The sequence below is a fragment of the Canis aureus genome, chromosome 15, assembly GCF_053574225.1.
Source record: "Canis aureus isolate CA01 chromosome 15, VMU_Caureus_v.1.0, whole genome shotgun sequence".
Taxonomy (NCBI): domain Eukaryota; kingdom Metazoa; phylum Chordata; class Mammalia; order Carnivora; family Canidae; genus Canis; species Canis aureus.
Genome location: NC_135625.1, coordinates 12,258,423 through 12,274,068, shown reverse-complemented (window position 1 = coordinate 12,274,068; position 15,646 = coordinate 12,258,423). Strand labels below are relative to the sequence as shown.

Sequence of the window (15,646 nt, the reverse complement as noted above, 5' to 3'; positions counted from 1 at the left end):
GAAAGCTAATGCTATAATTTTCTTATGTGAGCATTCACAATAAAATTGATATTATGTTCTGAAGTCCTCCAGAATTTCACTCTGCAATGAAGTTGCTTCCTTTAATGATGAAACAAGCAGGTGTATGTGATTTTTAAAGCATCAAATTTCATCTTAGAAGCTGACACCGGAAACATAGCTGTTCCCTTAAATAATATCATTTATTTTGGTGCCTTTTACACTTTATTCAGTAAGAACTAATGCTCCAATTTATTAAGAACCGTTGCTTTGGTGCCAAACTTGGCTCTGTCGACAAATGTTTTTTGGTGTGCATTATTTCAATTCTCCTCTTAATACGTAATAGGGGTGTTGCCTACTAGAAACAAAGATTATCCCAGAGCTAATAACAGTAGCTCTTCTTCCAGTTGACAGCTCAAAGAATTGGATGTTTGGCTTGCTGATCCTCTTAAATAAGCAAGAAATTATGCTGGATGGAAAGAAAACCAGTGCAGTGTCATAACTAGGAGGACCAGCTGTAGTTAGAGTACGTGACTCTCCCTAAATGATAGAACCAATAATCGTATACATTCAAGCGAGGGTGAGAAGGAAGTGAGAGAATGCACACAGCGCTTGCACGCCCGTCGTGCACCTAGTCCTCACTATTCGGCATCAGCTACAGGTACCGTTCCTGGCAAATCCAGAGTCAGTAGAGAAAAAGCTCTGGCCTCTGCCCTTAGGATTTGTACCTTCGATAATATCTCATAATATCCCTGGATGTAAGACGAGGTGGCTGATTGGCAGTTGACTTCTGGCCTCTCCACCCAGTTCACTTGGTCATTTCATTAACCGTGTGGTATGCGTGTGACCCACATTTTATTCAGTGGAATCGCTTGGACCTCACTTTCACGGTGTTTGGGCAAAGTTCTTCAGTAAGACCACAGTGTAGAAGCCTAGGGGTACGTGTAGACTTTTTCGAAGGTATGAACAAGCAGGGGTAGTGATGTGGTCTCTAAAGTACAATTCCTTACTACGTGTCCCCTGCTTTTCCTGACCCATTTAAGAAGCTTTGGACAAAAATGCTTTTCATGAAATTCACATTTCTAACAGCTAAGTGGCTTTATTTACATTGCACTTGGCTGATCAGCAGGGCTTTGAAAAATTAGTTGTATTTATTGTATCCCATGGATCCAAAATAGAAAGAGGTAGTAGATAAGAAGAGAGACACTAGCAAACATGATCCCGTTACGGTGGGAAGATTTTCTCCTTAGTCAGCATTGCTTCCATTTATCAGCCACGGATACCCTTTAAACTAATGTTTTTCTGATTCGCATAGTCTGCATGTTTAATCACATTAAAAGCCTCCAACATGATCTCTCATGTCCCTTAAATAGACTCAACAATGCTGATCCTGTTTAAATTACAAGAAAATCACTGTGCAGCAGCCCAGGATCGTGGGGAGCCTCCTGGGCAGGCCTCAGGAGGGCAGGCGCCAGGGAGGGGTGCGGGAGGCAGTGAGGAGGGGGGTGCGGCCAGTCAGGGCCTTTTTCAGCCGGGCCGGGCTGGGGCGTGCAGTGCCAGGACGCACTGACCACTGGCTTGTGGGGACAGGGAGCCCGGGAGCTTTTCGGTACCGTTTCCAACAACGACGACAGTCTGCTCCTCCCAGCCTTGACACCTCCTTCCTTCCTTCCTTCCTTCCTTCCTTCCTTCCTTCCTTCCTTCCTTCCTTTCCTTTCTTTTTCTTTCTTTCTTTCTTTCTTTCTTTCTTTCTTTCTTTCTTTCTTTCTTTCTTTCTTTCTTTCTTCTTTCTTTCTTTCTTTCTTTCTTTCTTTTCTTTCTTCTTTCTTTCTTTCTTCTTCCTTTCTTTCTGAGATTTTATTTATTTGATAGTGACAGAGATAGCACAAGTAAGAGAGGAGAGAAGCAGGCTTCCCCGTGAGCAGGGACCCCCACCCAATGAGGAGCTCCATCCGAGCACCCTGAGATCAGGGCCTGAGCCGAAGGCAGATCCTTGACCGACTGAGCCACCCAGGTGCCTGACACCCCCTTTTCTAGGGTTATCCCGGCTTGTTTCACCATTCAGGACTTAGGAAACCTCATAATTAATTAATTATTAAATATTAATTAGTTAGTTAATAATTAAGCAACCTGTTGCAGCACCTGTAGGGCTCAGGGCAAACTGTCAGGGCAGGGCAGGGTGAGGGTACAGAGGGGAGACAGCGGGTTGGGCATGGGACGTGGAGGGTGCATGTGCAGCTGCTCCCCCTGCTGCAGGTGCCACACACATACAAAGGGTTTTCTCCGGGTTCTGTTTAAAAAACCATGACACACATTTTTGTGGCCAATCTAGGGACCTTAATCCCCCTCTTCTTTGGAGACCTGTTGAGGAGGTACGGCAGTTCTGGGATAGGTCGGTTCCAGAAGATGCCCTGTAGCCTTGTGTGTTGGAAAGTGCCAGTCAGGTCCCTGCAGGCGGGAATTAGATTGTCCATGCTCTCTGGGGCAGGTGTCTTGGCCACCAGGTCGGGGTCTCTGGGGCAGGTGTCTCAGCCACCGTGTCGGGGTCTCCGAGGCAGGGGTCTTGGCCACCGCATCGGGGTCTCCGAGGCAGGGGTCTTGGTCATGGCATCGAGGTCTCCACGGCAGGTGTCTTGGCCACTGTGTCGGGGTCTTCACGGCAGGTGTCTCGGCCACCAGGTCGAGCTCGGCGTCACAAGAGCCAGTCGGTCACATCCCTCTTAGGGGCAAGGCCAATGACTCACGCACCTTGTCTTCTGTCCTCCCCGCCAGGCTCCTGGGCCGACCGGTCCCCGCTCCACGAGGCAGCGAGTCAAGGCCGCCTGCTCGCCCTGCGGACGCTGCTGTCACAGGTAAGGTAGCACCGTGGGCTGAATGCGCCCCTCCCCGCCACCAGGACAGGAACGTTCAACAGTAATCGACTCCAAAATAAATAAAGCGGCCTCCTAAATGTCACCGGTTCTTTTTCGTCTTAACCCCCATATCAGGTCCCTGGTTTCCATTTATCTTCGAAATTTCCTTATACATATTTTGGTAGAGCCTCGTGCCTTAATATTTCAAGCTTCTCAGGGCGCCTGCGGGGCTCAGCAGTTGAGCCTCTGCCTCTGCTCCGGGGGTGACCTTGGGGTCCCGGGATCGAGGCCCATGTCGGGCTCCCCGCAGGGAGCCTGCTTCTCCCTCGGCCTGTGTCCCTGCCTCTCTCTCTGTCTCTCAGGAATAAATAAAATCTTTTTAAAAATATTCCAAGCTGCTCATACGGTATAGTTGTTCACGGGTAGACACGTTTCAGCCAGAAGTCATGGGCTGTACGGATTATGCGTTAAGCCCTTCAGATGTGCCTGGCTCCACGGTGTGTGCGGCTGATTGCAAAGGAAGTTTGAGTCATGCAATATCCAAGAGGCCCCATCAGAGCAGATGCCTAAGCAATCTTTTGTACATGAAGCTGTAGCCCGGGGTGGACTCGACGGAGGGGTCATCCCCCCACCCGCCTGCTCCCCAGCCCCATCGGAGGGAAGAGGGAAAGCGGGGCTCCTTACTGAAACAGAAAGTACTCTGGCCTGGCCTGTGCATTTGTGAAATTTTCCAGCGTGACTCAAATGTAGAGCGAGATCTGGAAGTCACTGACCACGTGCTTCCCAGTGTCAGGGAGAAAGGGGTGCTCTCAGGTGGCCGAGAGGCGGGGGGGGGTGGCCTTGCCCAGTGCACACAGCTCGGCACCGGGACTCGGGGCACAGAGAGTCCAGGCTGGTACTTACTGCGAATCACAACCTCTCCGAGCTTCATCTTCTTACCCATCGAGGGAGCATGTGGGACCAGGTGTCCTTTAGGGCTGTCCAGTTCCATCCTCACCGTGTGACCATTTGGTTTGCATCATCACTTGATGGGGGGGAGAAAAAAACACCTGCAAAAAAATGTCAGTAAATTTCTAAAGGTCACCCCTCCCTCCCCCTCGAAACGGTCATGTAGAGCTTCCTTAGGATATTTGTCGACAGGTGGCTCATATCCACTGACACGCCTGCCAGGAAGAGTCAGCGGCCCCCAAAGCCCCAGGGTGAAAGGGAATGGGGACCTTCCCACCCACTCTGCCACCTGGTCACCCCCACGTGCAGCGGTGAGGAATTGGCTCCCCCAGTCTGACTGAATGACTGGACCATTCAAAATCTTTGAAAGGGGAACTTGAGAGAACTAAAAAGTTGCCACCTGCTAGTGGCAAAGATTTGGGCTGGTTATTTTCTTGCCTTCATTTTAAGAATCCTGGCGACCATGCTGGCATGACAGACCATGGTGTTCCTTAATACTCTCCAGGGATCTGGCCACAAAACCCTCCTACTAGGGTGCTCAGCATGATTGTCAAGAGACAGTGAGTCATCAAAAATGGCAGGAAGGCAAAGACTCTCATGTCTCCATAATATTTCATTATTTTAGTCTGATATCAGTGGTTTCATGGAGTAAAGATGTTTAAAGTGTTTACTTGGTTTTGATTGGATAGTGAAGTACAGGGGCACACGCTCCATATGCTCCACACCGTAGCAGTAATCGCTTTACATGCATCGTGTCCTTTAATCCTCATGATAACCCTAAAATTTAGAGGTTAATGTACTCATCCAAATTAAAATAATTACTTTATTGTGTAACAGGGCTTCCAACCCAAGTGTAACTGACTTCATAATCAGAGCTCTGAACCACTAGTATAGACCTTTGTCACTCCTATCCAGCGACAGAAAGTCACAAAGCAGTTTCTTACAATTTATTTATTTATTTATTTTATTTTGTTTTATGTTATTATTTTTTTTTTCTTTTAGCTTCCTACAATTTAGAGTGTTTTTTTTTCCCCCAGTCTGGACTAACCTCTAATTAGCCCCAATCAAAACAAGTGAGCCAGCCTATAAACAGTCTTGAGTTCTACAAAAGAAAAAACAAAGCAACAATAACAATTGAAACAACTCATAAAGACCAAAGAAAGTTAAGGAAGCAGAACTTCAAATATTCAGAATCTCATAAACAAAATGCTTAAGGCGCTATGGGGTTTAGATATGGTGGTGGTGCAAGAATGAGGAGTTTCGACAACTGATTGACTCTGGCATCTGAACTGGCCCCTCCTGTTAAACTTGAACCCGATTTCCTCAGAGTCTTTGATCTCACATGTCACTTTCAATGACATTTATAAAGATGATTTCACATAACTTTTTGCTCATCTTTCAAAATTATTCATGTCATATTTAGGGTTATAATGTAAATGCAGTGACCATAGACCACATCACCCCATTGCACGAAGCCTGCCTCGGAGACCACGTGGCCTGTGCCAGAACTCTACTGGAAGCTGGAGCTAATGTAGGTACCTGTTAAAACCATCAGGGGATCCCTGGGTGGCTTAGTGGTTTGGTGCCTGCCTTTGGCCCGGGGCCCAATCCTGGAGTCCCGGGATCGAGTCCCGCATCGGGCTCCCTGCATGGAGCCTGCTTCTCCCTCTGCCTGTGTCTCTGCCTGTCTCTCTCTATCATGAATAAATAAATAAATAAAAATCTTAAAAAAAAAAAAACATTCATCATTGAATCACCTCTACTAAGAGAATTGAACAAAGTTCTCCTTTCACTTTTCTTTCCTTCTTAGTTGTTTTCAAAAATAGTGGAATAAAAAAATCACATTGCTCCGGTCCTCTCAAGGCTCTCTAAGAAGGATTTCCCAATCATTGCAAAATGGGTAGCATGCTGCATAGTAACGTAGAACATTCTGTTAGTTCTTGCCTGCTTTCATGATTCTAAACAGCAACAGGTGGACCTGTTAGGTTTTCCCGTCTTTTGGATGATTTCCTTTAGATGAATCCTCAGAGAGAGAATTTCCAATTTCACTGATTTCCGTCGCCACCCACAAGACGACCTACCTCATCACAAACTTTTGTCAACATTACATTTGCGGACTGTTTTTCCCAATTGCAAGGCACCTAACCATTGAATTCGTTTTTGTGTATTTGATTCTTGAGTACGTATTTATTGTCATGACATCTGCTAGCTGTATACCCACTCTTGCAAATTACCTACCACATTGTGTTTCTGTTTACCTCTTGGCCTTTAAAAGCTTTGCTTACTGATGTGTATGAGCTAAATATATGCTGTCATATTTACTGCACACGGTTTCCCAAGGATTTCTGGTGGGTCGTATAACTTTTCTGAAATGCCCTGCGTCCAATCACGTAGGACTCTGAGTCTCATTCTTGAATTTTGGTTTGGTGTAGGTAAACGCAATCACAATAGATGGTGTGACTCCGTTATTCAATGCATGCTCACAAGGCAGTGCCAGCTGCACAGAACTTCTCTTGGAATATGGTGCCAAACCCCAGCTGGAGTCCTGTCTTCCTTCTCCCACACACGAGGCCGCCAGCAAAGGTAACTTAGTTCTCCGGTTACGTGACAAGGGGAGAAAGTCCCTTTAGCAGCATGCAGTGTTCCATCTTTCTTTCAATGAGTCACCGCAGGGGACCAGCACGAGGTCAGGTGCCAGGGGATGGGCGTTGAAGAAAAGTAAACTGATCTCTACTTTGTGTTGGCAGGTCATCATGAATGCCTAGAAATACTGATATCCTGGGGCATAGATGTTGATCAAGACATTCCTCACTTGGGAACTCCTCTGTATGTAGCTTGTCTGTCCCAGCAATTCCACTGCGTCCGGAAGCTTCTTTATGCTGGTAATTTTCTTCAAAACATCTCTCATTCTGTCCATCCACATAAGCAACTATTCAGAATTCTATAGATTTCTCTAAATAATCGGTATATCTCATTGTGAAAAATGTTCTTGGGGCACCTGGGTGGCTCAGTCGGTTAAGCATCCGACTCTGGATCCCTTGATCCCAGCTCAGTTTTTGATCTCAGAGTCGTGAGTTCAAGCCCTGCATTGGGCTCCACGTTGGAGCCACGTGGCTCCGCGTTGGAAAAACACATGTTCTTATTCTCAGCATCGTTGCATGTAAATCTATAACCAAGAATAAAAGCTGGGTTCTTGGTAATTCTACTTCACCCCACAGTCCCAAAGCCCTACTGATAAAGGTCATAAAATTTAAAAGCTCAAGGTTGAATGTTGCCAGATATGTATCTATCCATGAATAGATCCACCAAAGGAAGTTTTAGGGGTAGTAACCACCTAGATACCTTATCTTGTCCCAATCAAGATCAAGTTCTTGTGGGATCTTGTCCCACAAGAACTCACGCGCTTTCCCAGACTTTGTCCTGCCCTGTTTACCTAAAACGACTTAATAGTTTTTCCTCTTACTTGAAACAAAGCAGGTCCTCATGGTTCAGCTTTAGCCTCCTGAGAAACGTGTCCTAATCTTTTGAGACCATAGAGGCGTCTCCCTCTATAGGAATGAGACCTCTTTTAAGGATTATGTCCATCCCCCCACCTCCTTTCCTACCACAGTGTCTCCCATGTGGTAGGTGCCTAAAATATCTGTAAAGTGAATGAATGGAATTCCGTGCTCTCCACTGTTTCTGCAATCATCGGGCCTCTGACATACAGTTTTAATAACCCTTGTGTGTGTGATTCACATTATCTTAGCTAAATTATAAGCTCCTTGTAGGCAGTTCTGCTCTGCTAATAATCGTTGGCACATTGTTATTTTCTGGCTGTGATCTCCCATGAATTCATAGAACTATTTGTAGAACTTTAACACCTTTTTTCTTTTACTTTGCTATGAATATTATTCTTTCCAGCCAATATTTTATGTGGGGTAAAAAAGATACTGAGAAAGTGCTGCTAATGATTGTGGATTGATTGTTATTATCAGGCTCTGTTCTCCCATAAAATTGACATCAGCCACAGAGTTTATGCTATCTCTGTGGAGATTTTGTTATAGACTATCATTCTTTCACTAAACATTTTATATTTGTTAAAAAGTATGAAAACATTACATTTATTGAAATTTGAAAGTAGCAGGAAGGCCTAAAGGGACTCTTAAAATGTACAGCTTCTCGTAAACATCATTAGTTTTATTGATAGTCTCAGAAAACAGAGTTGAAAAGGACTTCTGCATTTTTTACTGATAGATATTTCTCAGTGTCGTAACCACTTATGTACTAGAAAATGAGATTATTATTCTTTCCAGTATTATACAGTATTTATTCATTGCATTCATTGAACGACCATCATGTGCCAGGGCTCGCACTAAGATACAATAACTATACAATAAATAATTTAACAGGTAAGATTTTTTTAATGTAAGATTAAAAAAATTACTTTGCATGTAGAAATACAATGCGCTGGTCTACTTAAGAGGCCCAATGCCTTTATCTATTTATTGACTCACGCTATATGAGTGAGAAGTGACAAGAAAATCTATATTCATGTTACCTAAATGGCTCACATGTCTAGATTCATGAGTTTTCCAGGAAACAAAAAGAATTCTGTTGCCTTGGGACACTCCGGGTGGCTCAGCGGTTAAGCATCTGACTTCAGCGCAGGGGGTGACCCCAGGGTCTGGGGATCGGGGATCGAGTCCCGCATCAGGCTCCCTACAGGGAGCCTCCTTCTCCCCCTGCCTGTGTCTCTGCCTCTCATGAATAAATAAATAAAAATCTTAAAAAGAAAAAGAACTATTGTCTTAAATGAAACGAAGAAGAGCAACCAGCTCTTGAATAATCCTAAGAAATCTCAATCATGATGAAAAAGATAGAAGCGAACCTGATTATGTTCTGTTTATTTATTTTTTTTTTATGTTCTGTTTATAATACTAGTTAATATGATTACTTTGGGGACTTGAAAAATTTTTTAAATATTTTGTATTATGGGATCCTTCAAACATAGAGAAAAAATATTAGAGAACATAAGCATGTGCATTATCTACTCAGATGTACCAACTTTTAAGATTTAATATCTGGAGAGAGAGAGAAAGAGAGAGCGAGAGAGAGAGGGAAATAACTCATGACAGAAGGAGGTGAGGTCCTCTTGCTGTTACACCTTTCTACCAGCTCTGAGGTAGCTGACTGACCGGCCTAACAGTTTTTGTTTGTCTTTATCACCATTCCTTATTTATATGTAGGTGCTGATGTACAAAAAGGCAAATACTGGGACACTCCCTTACATGCTGCTGCCCAGCAGTCCAGCACGGAGGTTGTAAACTTGCTGCTAGAATTTGGAGCAGATATCAATGCCAAGAACACAGAGCTCCTGCGACCTGTAGATGTAGCTACTTCTAGCAGTTTGGTGGAACGATTATTGCTTCAACATGAAGGTAAGTAAGAGTACTGGGGCATTTAAAAACACAAAAACACATTTGCCTGAAATGGATGAGACTGAGAAACGTTTTGCTGGCATGCAGAATGATGATGGTGCAACATTGAAAATACTTTGTGTGAAAGCAGATCATTTTTTTTTAAGCAGATCATTTTTTGACTTAGGTTCTACCTATAAAGAAGATGTCACAAAAAAAAAAAAGATGTCACAATGACCTTCATTTTCCTTTTTTTTTTCCCATCTTACCTGAACATTGTATTTTTAGAGGCATATTTATATCTTGGAGGGATATATCTCTTTAAAGAGATAGAGGAGGAGCAGACTCCCCTCTGAGCAGGGAGCCTGGGAGGGGGAAGGGGGGGATCATGACCTGAGCTGAAGTCAGATGCTTACCTGAGCCACCCAGGCACCCCAATAAATAAATCTTTTTTTTTTTTTTTGGAAAAGAACCCATATAGAATACAACACAATCATAATAAAAGCTTACAAATAACAGCAACATAAATGCTTATGCAAATAGCCCTGGTATAGTGGTCATACTACCCTACTTTGCTTCAAAGCACCGTCGTTTATGGCTTATTGCATGCATTTTACAATCTATAAAAATCCGTCCTGATCTTAATCAACAAATACTTTGCTGTCTTTTTGTAGCTACTCCAAGCACTCTTTGTCAGCTTTGCCGACTCTGTATCAGAAACTACATAGGAAGACCAAGATTGCACCTTATCCCACAGCTCCAGCTGCCAACGTTATTGCAGAATTTCTTACAGTACCGATAAGGCAGTAAAATAATTCTGATTACTTTCAAACTCATTTCTATTTCATCTGCATAGTGTATATTTCGTATTAAAATACGCTGATGATAGAGTGCAAGTGAATAGGGGGCCCCAGGCAAGAGGTGATTTTAAATTTTAAGTGCACTAGTGAGTACTACTCTTTTATGCCTTTTTACCATTTTTTTTGGACTAGAGCATATTTAACATCCCTATATGTTGTTAGCCATTCCCATGTGCCTTTGGGATTGGGGAGGGGGGGAGGCAAATCTCCATTTTATGTCTTTTTACAGCAAAAAAGAAAAATGTGAACTCTTACTAAAATCACATATTTAAAAATGCCTCCATTCTCCAAATAATGCGTTAACTTTTAAATGTTAGCCACTGTAAATGATTCTTTCTCTCTGTATTTTTCATATTAATGCAAAATATGAGTATGGTTTAGAAGAGAGCAACTAATTTCCTTTTTGAAATAAAGCTGTCACCCAGGAGCCCCGGTTTGTTGCATGTGCACCTGTCGTTCTGATGATCAGTTCATGAAGAGCAAGATAAAGTGCCCCCTCCCTGCAAAGATCTCACTGTCGCTTCACCACCTTCAATGTCCCCATTCCAGAACCTGGTGGGTCTCCAACTATGGCTCCTCCCGGGTCGTCCTGAGATGGTTGGAACATTACACCCCTGCCAAGGCTATTTTAGGACCTCCTCCTTCTCCAGGGTAGCCTCTGAGGGTCTCTCTGCAGTGCTTTTGTACCTACACTCTAGCCTTCTTCCTCCCCAGAAACCATCGCTGGCTGGTGGTGCCAGGAGGAAGAGAACCAGTTTCATACCCGATTGATAAAGAGGCCCTGGGGGATGCTTCAGAGCCCAGGGCTGGGCAAGGCTGCGGAAACCGGAAGACCAAAATCTCCTTAAATTGTGGGGTTTTCAAAGAAAAGAAAAAGGGGGTGCCTCTTAGCCAACCAAGAGGGACCTTATAAAATTTCCCCCATGCACAGACCTTCCTAGGGCTATTTCCTGTCCTACTAACACAAAGTGAGGGCTTGGGGTAGGCTGTATTAGCAAGGGAGTGTAGAGGTCCAACGTGTCCTCTGCAGGGATTAATGCTGTGTTTATTGTCTTCTGCTTTAACTGTACTTCAGGGCAGGAGAAAACACAGTTAAACAAATTTTGTGCCTCCTTTGCAATTTACACTAGATTTGAGGCCATCACAGACTAAGAAAGAAGATAATCCGGATACTTAACAACCGTGTGAAGTAGAAAATATTTCGATGGGTTTTATAAGCTTAACATATTTTGATAAAATATTTTGATCACTATTTTAATAACCCAGGGGCTTATTTTCCTTTCTTCTTAGTTCTTGGCTGACTTTTGGAGACCCATGGGAAAGAAACTATTTTGAATGTAACCCCAAAGTCACTAAGATTGCATTTATAAAAAACCATGTTTAGATTTTCAAAAATAGAAAAAGATGCAACAAAAATAGAAATAAGGCTGTAGCACGTTTGTTAAAAAAAAAAAAAAAGTCTTCTATGTGGCTACAGAGTTTTGAGTCTATTTTACGAATATCTCAGCCTAACAAATTTGTAATGTCCTCATGAATAATGTGCATTTAGTTTCTTTATTATAGAGTAACCTCCTTACATATGATTAGGTATTCAAACTCTTCTAGTAAAACAGGTTTCTACTAGTATTTTCCCTGAGCTAGAGGCAGTCTTAGAGCGTAAGGTAATATAATTCATCCCTTTTCATTGCGATTTAATATTATAAATATCAAATATTAAAATTAAAATGGACACTTTAAAACTTGAGTATGCTGGTATCTTGTATCTTTGCTTGAGTAGGATTGTCTTATCAAAGAAGTGTTCTAATTTAAGTATATCATTTGTTTGTTAATATATTAAAGTGTGACTACTCTCCCTGGAATAAAACATCTTTTCTTTTTTTCTCTTCCAATTAGTATTTGATTTTCTAACTGAAGGTCATGGAGAATAAGATTCAATTGCTCACATTTTTTCCTCCTCCAGTTTTCAAATCACTGAATTAGGAGTATTAAGAGTAGAGTAGTACACATTGAAATAGATACCTGGAAGGTCTCCTAATCCGAATCTTATTATGTGTGTGTATCTGTGTGTGTGTGTGTGTGTGTGTGTGTGTACACATAAAGATCCAAGGAAAAAATTCTACAAAGGCAAAGACCAAGCCAGACCAAACTATTTGACGTGAGATTGAAGAATTCTAGTGAAATAATCATGGTATCAAGACACTGCTGAAACTTTTATTTTGTAGGAGAAACTATTTCATTTCAATTATCATTTTAACCACCGAGTATGTTTGATGTTTCAGAAGAAGTTAAATAGAAACGGTGTGAATGGAGGGGCTCTTGGGAATAAAAGGTCCACAGGTACTTACTGTGTTCCTCCCTCTGTCAAGGCCCTGAACCCAGCTGACCCTGCTTATCTATTTACAAAGTAATTCTATAAATTATTCCCTCTCCCTTGGCTTATCTTCACGTTTTTCCTTGAATTTTTCTGCTTTTCTTATTCTTATTATCATTTATAATTAGTTTCTTTTAAGGCCTGCCCTGTCCCTTAGAAACTTGAATAATCATCTTCAGATTTTTTCGGTGTTGACAATAGGAAGTTTATTCAGAAACTTCAGGTGAGTTATCACCCTTCCATCTGCTGTAGGGCCTACAACTCACTTCAGCTCTGGAGGTCTCCGTTTTCACATTTTTTAAAATGATAGGTTATAATAGGTCAAAAATGATTTTTTTAAAATGATAGGTTAAAATGATAGGTCAAAATGATTACCATTTTGGATAGTGTGCTGGAATTCAAGGAATCTTTTAATAAGTAACTTTGGAAATTCAGATACATTTTTCAAAACACGTTTGGTGTATAAGAGGCCTATGGTGTAGGTACAAATTTTATAAACCACATATTCAGGTGTACAAAAGGCAACTTTATTATCCTAGTAAAAGTTCCTGGTTATCTCAAGCTTTCCTTTCACCCAGTGAAATCGGGCCACTTTGGGGTGACTCATTCGAGTCACTGATTTCTGTCTCTTAAGTACACTTTTCAGATGAATTCAGTTAATACAAGCCTCTTTCTTCCCACTCCATTTCTTGCTGGGGGTGGCATCTGAATTCCAGAAGATTCTGTGAAACCCACTTTTTGGTGGGAGTGTGCATTGGCCAGGGTCTGTCCTCCAAAAGATTCATGTGTGTCAGGAGAGCGAGTGTTAGTGAGCAGGGGACAGATCACGAAGGGCCTTGAAAAGGAAGCTCACGGTAGGAAAGTCAAAGGACAATCATCATATGGTTTCACTCATACGTGGACTATAGGAAATAGTGGAAGGGATTATAAGGGAAAGGAGGGGGACTGGGGAAAATTAGAGAGGGAGACAAACCATGAGCGATTCCTGACTCTGAGAAACAAAGGGTTGTGGGAGGGGAGGTGTGCAGGGAAATGGGGTAACTGGGTGACGGGCACTGAGGGGGGCACTTGATGAGATGAGCACTGGGTGCTATACTATATGTTGGCAAATTGAGTTAAAAAACAAAAAACAGGCTTGATTCTCCCTGAACTCATCTGGCCTCCTTGCCTTTGCAAACCTTGTTCCCTCTGCCTGGAACACAACCTCCTCCATCCGCTACCTTTTTCCCTCCATCCGCTACCGTTTTCCCTCCATCCAGGAGCTTAAAAATGACTCTTCCACTTTCAGTTGCAAGTCTCCCTGTTTGAGAACAGGTTGTTTCCTGTTCAACAAAATGTTTATATCAAGTAAAGCTCTCTGAATTTTCTCTTGATAGGTGATAAGTCAGAAACAACTACTGACTTTTTCTTTTGAAGATTTTATTTATTTGACAGAGAGAGAGAGAGAGAGAGAGCACAAGCAAGGGGAGTAGCAAGGGCAGAGGGAGAAGCAGGCTCCCCAAGAAGCAGGAGACCTGAGGGTGGGGCTTGATCCCCGGACCTGAGCTGAAGGCACTTAACTGAGCCACCCAGGCGCCCCCAGCTACTGACTTTGATGGTCGTTTGGCCTGTGTGGAAGTTGGGTGGACCTTACAGGGTGACAATAAGTGATTGTAAACTTTATCAGGCTGTTACTCCAATTAGAGCTGCTTTTCCATTTGAAGTATCTTTACTGGAATAATCGCCCCAGTCCCTAGCAATTGATATGCGGCTCCTGATCTGGAAAGTACCTTCCCGCCCTCAAACAACCTGCAAGAACCACCAAAAGCGGCCCGCCTTTACTGAGCAGGCCCAGTAGTGCACATTCATGATCTCGCCTTGGGTCAAGGTGCTTTTCCTGCCTCTGCCACACGATCAGCAGAGGTGGCCGAGGGTCTTCACACCCCGCAGAACAGCCCACGGCCCGCTCTACTGGTGACAGCTTGCTGCCTGGACCTGGTGAGCAGAGAGCAGCACTAGCAGGTTCCTCGGCTGCCTTAGGCAGACGCAGGCCAGCTGGTGGCAGAGGGAAGCATCACTCCTCCTGTGAGGCAGTGTCGCACCTGGCCCGGGCAGGGAGACAGAAGTAACTCCACTAATTAACCAACACGAACTGAATAGAAGGAAATGGGGGAACAGATCCGGACAAGGGAACAACTAACACTGCAACCGTCAAACTATCAGAAATAGATGATTCGGGAATCAACTGCCACTGCTAGGGAGCAGATTGAAGAAGCCAGGGTTAGAAGAGCCTAGAATTTGGAGGAAAGTTCTATAGAGGGACTTCGGAAAGGGGAGAGTCACTACACAGCTGGTGCCAACTCTTCAGGAGCTCCCGGAGGGGGGTGTCCCAGAGTAAAATCGGGGACCCTTTAAGGAGGGCCACTTCTCAGTGCTTGCTAAACACCCAAGGGAGGATGATGAAATCGTCTCCAGGGGAGCTAAAAAAAAAAAAAAGTTGGAGAGTGGAACCGGCTGCCCTTGCCAGGTTAGGCTTTGTTGCCCTGGTGACACCCTTGTGCACGCAAGCAGCAGGGGAACAGCAGGTCACATTCCCTGCCCTGCCCCTCCTGGCCTCCCGCTACCTCCCCCTATCGTCAGAATTTAGTAAAACTTTTAGCAAAGGCGAAATCACATCCTGGACTTCCAACAAGTTCAATACAGAAGAGTCTGTTTGAAACAGAGGTACCTGCTTACTAATTGGCACATTTATTACCCAAAAGTTCTGATTCTTGGCAAGCCTCAAGCCCTAATCGACCTCCTTAGCCGTTACAACCTAAATCCTGGGTTAGGACTCATGCTGAAGCCTACATTCTCTAACCCTAATGATGAGTTATTTCCCAAAACTCATTAAAAAAAAAAAAAAAAAAAACCTTCTCATGTCACAGGTTATGTCATCTGTGCTTCTGCTCACAGTACTCACTCTGTGCAGAACGGTCCCCGTCCCCCTCATCCCACAGATTTCCACGATTGTCTCAGAAACAATAATTTATAGGAACTAAGCACTTGATACGTGCTGCCCGCTGTTCTAGGATCTTTGCATATTTAACTTGTTTATTTAATCCTTAAAACAACCCTCTGAGGTAAGCCCTATTTATTTCCTCCTTTTACAAATAAAAATGGTTATATAACTCGCTCACAGTCACATAAATAATAAAAAGTAGACCTGGTGCTCCAAAGCCTCTGTCATCAACAATTTAA

General features: G+C 43.4%; 1 protein-coding gene across 2 annotated transcripts in view; it reads left to right on the top strand.

Annotated features, from left to right (window-relative positions):
- ASB5 (ankyrin repeat and SOCS box containing 5) overlaps nt 1-11,945 on the top strand; it is a 52,166-nt gene extending 40,221 nt beyond the window's left edge. For both annotated transcript variants that reach the window (XM_077848603.1, XM_077848605.1), the window contains 6 exons: nt 2,770-2,849; nt 5,221-5,328; nt 6,230-6,380; nt 6,545-6,679; nt 9,026-9,217; nt 9,871-11,945. In XM_077848603.1, coding sequence (XP_077704729.1) covers nt 2,770-2,849; nt 5,221-5,328; nt 6,230-6,380; nt 6,545-6,679; nt 9,026-9,217; nt 9,871-9,998 — 794 coding nt within the window. In that variant the 3' untranslated portion in view covers nt 9,999-11,945. The remainder of the gene's footprint in view (nt 1-2,769; nt 2,850-5,220; nt 5,329-6,229; nt 6,381-6,544; nt 6,680-9,025; nt 9,218-9,870) is intronic.
- The last annotated feature ends 3,701 nt before the right edge of the window (nt 11,946-15,646 follow it).